The sequence below is a fragment of the Triticum aestivum genome, chromosome 7B, assembly GCF_018294505.1.
Source record: "Triticum aestivum cultivar Chinese Spring chromosome 7B, IWGSC CS RefSeq v2.1, whole genome shotgun sequence".
Taxonomy (NCBI): domain Eukaryota; kingdom Viridiplantae; phylum Streptophyta; class Magnoliopsida; order Poales; family Poaceae; genus Triticum; species Triticum aestivum.
The window spans coordinates 403,279,118-403,283,887 of record NC_057813.1 but is presented as its reverse complement, the minus strand read 5'-3'; the positions used below and the strand labels follow the sequence as shown (position 1 = coordinate 403,283,887).

Sequence of the window (4,770 nt, the reverse complement as noted above, 5' to 3'; positions counted from 1 at the left end):
GCAGAAGCTCGTTTATGAGGTGTTCATTGCCAGTCGGAAGCTTACACTACATGAATCAGCTACTTTGCTGTCCGCCACGGCGGACGGCAAAGGCATGAATGGCGGACGGCAAAGGTCTTTGCCATCCGCCATGGACGGCAAAAGTGGACGGCAAAGAAAGGTCTGGTAAAGAGCTACTTTGCCGTCTGCTTTTTGAAGCGGACGGCAAAGGGGCCTTTGCCATCAGCAGCGGACGGCAAAGAACACAGACGACAATAAATTCGTTGTTAGTCCGTTAGGTGGCTAACGGCAGTCTTTGCCGTCCGTGGCTGACGGCAAAGAAGCAAAGGTCTTTGCCGTCTGCCAGCAGATGGCAAAGTTTTTGCTTCTTTGTCGTCTGCCGGCAGATGGCAAAGTGTACAAAGTGTCCAGATGCACAGACGACAAATCTCCTTCTTTGCCATCTCTATCATTGATTTACAGTATGTTCAGCAATTCATATTCATATGTATAGCGCATGCATATATCACAAATATCAACACAGACCACAGGAAAATAAGACAAGATCATCCATAAAAACATATATATCATACGACTTGTATCACAAAGTAAGATGAGATCACACAAGTGTCGACGAATAAGATCACAAAGGTTGGCCTCCACATAACACAAAACTTAGGTGAGCATCATGGGATCTAGCAGCAACAGCACCTAACCTACTGGATGGACACTGCAGTCCAGACCCAACACCACAAGCACACTACATACTGATTTGCGACCGCGCCGGTGATGCAACCACCACAACCAAAATTAAGAAGGCAAGGGAGGTGGGTGGTCCAGGTTGTTGTCTCCACGCCGCCTATGTTTGCCATCTCGAAATGCCAACAGGTCCAGGTTGTGGTCATCAGCCTTCTTCATGCCATCAGCATGATCACCATTGCCTCCCGCACCCTGTCATCATCAGACTGATTTGCTGTCGCTGCTCGTCCTCCTACTCCATCTGCATGGACAAGAGCAAGTTAGTTGAATGGCATGCACGATAAAACTGCAAGGCATATATATTCATCTAGATTAATTCTACTAAGTACAGATTTTGCATGGATGGGTTTGACTTCAACAGAGACTGAAAGAAGAGCATTTCCCCTCCCAATCCAAAATCTGCAGTACAAATACAACTCTAAGAGAAGGAACTGTGGTACAACAAGAGGCGCTCCAAATCGAACTAAATCTCAGTTTCTTTATTTATCTATGAAACATCACAACCATAACTTCTGCAAGCAAGTAGTTATCATACTATCAGCTAAAGAAAAACAAAGGAAGATCACGTGTCACTTTCAGGGAAACATCAGAAGTAGATGATAGGCAAAAGTAGATGATCATCAAATTCCATCACACTCCACAGTGAATAATGCTACTACTATTGATAGCAAGGACTAACTATTCCCACTACCTGGATGCAGCATCCTTCATTTTGCAAACAAAAAAGAGCACATTATCCAATTCCTTCACATACATAAATGAATAGCAGCTACCAAATTCAACGGTACTACCAAAATCAAATATATTATATTATTAAAATGATAGAAAACGAACGGAGGAGATTCAATATTACTAAAACGACAGAAAACGAAAGGACGAGATTCAAAATTACAAAGTTATGATAAATGAACGGCAGTGATTCATTGACCTCTACTTGATGGCGGCGTAAAGGCATACAGAGTCCACACGGCCAAAGGCATGGCCAGCTTATAGGCAAAAGGAATCACATGGCCAGCTTAAGAAAAAGGAGTCTTAGTCCATACGCCACCTTCCAATGGCAAGCCAGGCTAGCATATAGTCAATTAGTACACAAGCATGCTATTTCATCTCCACGACACTACGCACGTAATAACAGCAATAATATTAAAATAAGTCTAAAAACATGCATAACGGGAGTATATTCGAAGACATGCACCATAATTAAATGTACAAGTCTATCATCCGACACGTACAATAATATATGGATGCAAACTCCGTCATGTACATGAAAAGAAAGTTCAGCTGGATTACGGATCAGTCACGTATATAAAAAATATCCGGTCAAAAAGGAAGGTCCAATAAAAAAATAACATTTGGACTAGGAGCGACACATCAAACCATCAACACATATCAGCAAAAGGCTATATGGAGGCAGCAATGTCGAAACCTATAAAAACAGTGGATCCACCAAATACTAAATAAAAATAAATTTACTTTTTCACTGGCACCTCAGTTGTTAAGTACATATGCTAAAAGTAAAAGAAACTAATTTCATTTTTTGCGGAAAAAAGAACTGATTGCAACCAAAGATTCTAAATAGAAGAAGGTATGTCATAAAAATGCTAAGGATAAAGGAAATTGACTGCGTGACATTGGTGCTAGATAGATTAGTGTATGTAATAAAATGTTAATCTTCTTTTTTGTGGGCGAATACAATTTTAATCTTCATCGCTACTTACCATCAAATATTTATTCATATTACGAAGTTTGCAATTTTCTACGAGCATATTTATTCACTAAACAGCAAGCAAGGATTGGGTTTGAAGCAGTCAACTTACATATACTCCCATGGAGTGAATAAAGGGCACCTCATATTTGGTTTGAGAATGTCAATATTTCCAAGTAACTCTAGCAAGATGAACAAAGCCAGTCAATCATACATCAGCAGCCATTTGTCAATTTATTGAACTAATAGTGAGCACAGAGAAACTAAGAGCAGTTCATATCCCACTACATATATGCGGCAATTGCGTTGGTTTGCTGGTTTGCTGACGGCCACGCCAAACAAAGAGCTGATTGAACAGCTCATATCACATCTAATACCAGAGAAAGCGCATAACCACTGCGATGCTTGTTGCTGAGCTGGTGACGAGTGCTCAGAGACGAGGCTAACGAACCTCCAATTCGCAGCGAATCTAACACTCACTTCACCTCCTCTGACCTGTCGCGGTGATCAATGAAAGGCAAAACAAAGCGGGTTTCTAAAATAATTCAGTTAACAGAATCGCTAGACTCATCTACTAATTCATGTGTGACCGACTTGCTAGTACTATACTACACGATGGGAAAGAGGTCCCAAATTCAGTGTGAGATGAGCTTACGAATTCAGTTAACAATGAACCTGAATCTATGCCTATGTCTGAAGGGAAAGAAGAAGGTTGGGGCTTTGAGGATGAAGGGAGGGAGGGACTGACGGGAGGATCTAGAAGGCACCGACGAGGGGGACGGCGCCCTAGAGCAGGCCACAGGCGAGCCCCACCGCCTGTCGGATCCAATGCACCGCGTCCAGCAGCTGGTCCTGCACACCAAAACCCAGACACCGAACCAATCAGAACCTCACGGAGTCACTCAGGGACACGCCGCCGCCGGCGGCAGCGGTTGCGGCACACATACCTTGTCCAAGTACGTGTCAGGGTCGAGGTACCGGATGGGGTTCACCTTGGCCTCGATGCGGTCACCGAGGCGGGCGGGCTTGAGGTGGTTGATGTAGAGCTGCACGCCAGCCACCCTCCGGTACCCCGACGCCATGTACCCGCCGATGCTCACCGTCGACTCCGCCATCAGCGCTGAGACGCCGCCATTGAGAATCTTGAAGGGCTGCAACCATCCTGACCACGCCGACGTCGCTGTGCCTGCAGCAATAGCAGCTCGACGCCGCTGGGACCTCCTCGCAGCGCACCACCACCAGTGCCTGGGCATGGCTCTCCTGGGCGAGGAGAGAAACCGGTCAGTGGAGATGGTGAGCGGGGAGAGGTGACCTCGAGGAGGAGAGCTAGGTGGTGGGGAACCACGGGGATTGCCGGAATCTGGCGGCGGCGTGGGGTGGAGAAAGGGGATCGAGGAAGACAAGAGAGATGGGATCCAACGTGGGTGTGTGTGCGTGGGTTGGGCGTGGGTGTGTGTGCATCGTGGGTGGGGCCCGGGGCTGTGTGGGTTGTGGGTGGGTGTGTGCCAAGTCATCAATCCGTGTCCATGGCTGCGTTTATTCTTTGCCGTCTGCTGGGGGCGGGGGCGGCCGTTAGACACGTTAGATTATTTTCTTTGCCGTCCGCTTTTGGACACTTTGCCGTCTGCTAGCAAACGGCAAAAATAATACCCGTTAGACCATTCTTGTTAGTGGGCCACCTATCCTCTTTGCCGTCCGCTAGCAGACGGCAAAGATTCTATGCCGTCAGCTAGCTGGCGGCATAGAGCTGGCTGATGGGAAACACTCCCTTTGTCGTCCACTTTTTTTTGCCGTCAGCTTTCTGTAAGCTGATGACAAAGACCTTCTTTGCCGTCAGCTAGCAGACGGCAAAGAGATGGCTGACGGCAAAGATCCTGATTCCAATAGTGTTAAGCAATATTTTCTAGGTCATCCCATCACTATGGTTAGTTCTGCTCCCTTAGGGGATATTATTCAAAACAGAGAAGCCACAGGTCGGGTAGCCAAGTGGGCCATTGATCTTGGACCTCATGGTTTGAAGTATATGCCTCGCACGGCCATCAAGTCTCAAGCACTTGTGGATTTCATCAATGACAGGACAGAGCTGCAGATGCTTGAAGAAAAGCCAGATAACACATATTGGACTATTCACTTTGACGGGTCCAGGCAATTGGAGGGCTCGGGGGTTGGAGTGGTCTTAGCTTCTCCTCAAGGTGACAAGTTTTGTTATGTTTTAAGGTTAATGTTTCCATGTACTAACAACGCAGCTGAGTATGAAGCCCTGCTCCATGGTCTTCGGATGTCTAAGGAGATGAGTTTAAGCCGGGTATGTAGCTTCGGCGACTCAG

The 4,770-nt window shown here is 46.3% G+C and overlaps 1 protein-coding gene across 5 annotated transcripts; it reads right to left on the bottom strand.

The window, feature by feature from the left end:
* Positions 1-542: 542 nt before the first annotated feature.
* LOC123158988 (uncharacterized) lies at positions 543-3,997 on the bottom strand. Of its 5 annotated transcripts, none has more exons than XR_006479423.1 (4): positions 3,391-3,997; positions 3,192-3,295; positions 2,556-2,625; positions 543-1,805 (listed from the first exon to the last, which is right to left on the bottom strand). XR_006479423.1 is itself a non-coding variant. In XM_044576795.1 (3 exons), exons 1-2 carry the CDS (start codon positions 3,694-3,696, stop codon positions 3,230-3,232), a joined length of 372 nt encoding a protein of 123 aa, XP_044432730.1. In that variant the 5' UTR covers positions 3,697-3,951; the 3' UTR covers positions 543-979; positions 3,192-3,229. The 5 variants fall into 5 exon arrangements, 1 of the variants encoding a protein (XP_044432730.1); XR_006479422.1 differs by having other exon boundaries at positions 543-979; positions 3,391-3,956; XR_006479420.1 differs by having other exon boundaries at positions 543-979; positions 1,667-3,295; positions 3,391-3,953.
* Positions 3,998-4,770: the final 773 nt, after the last annotated feature.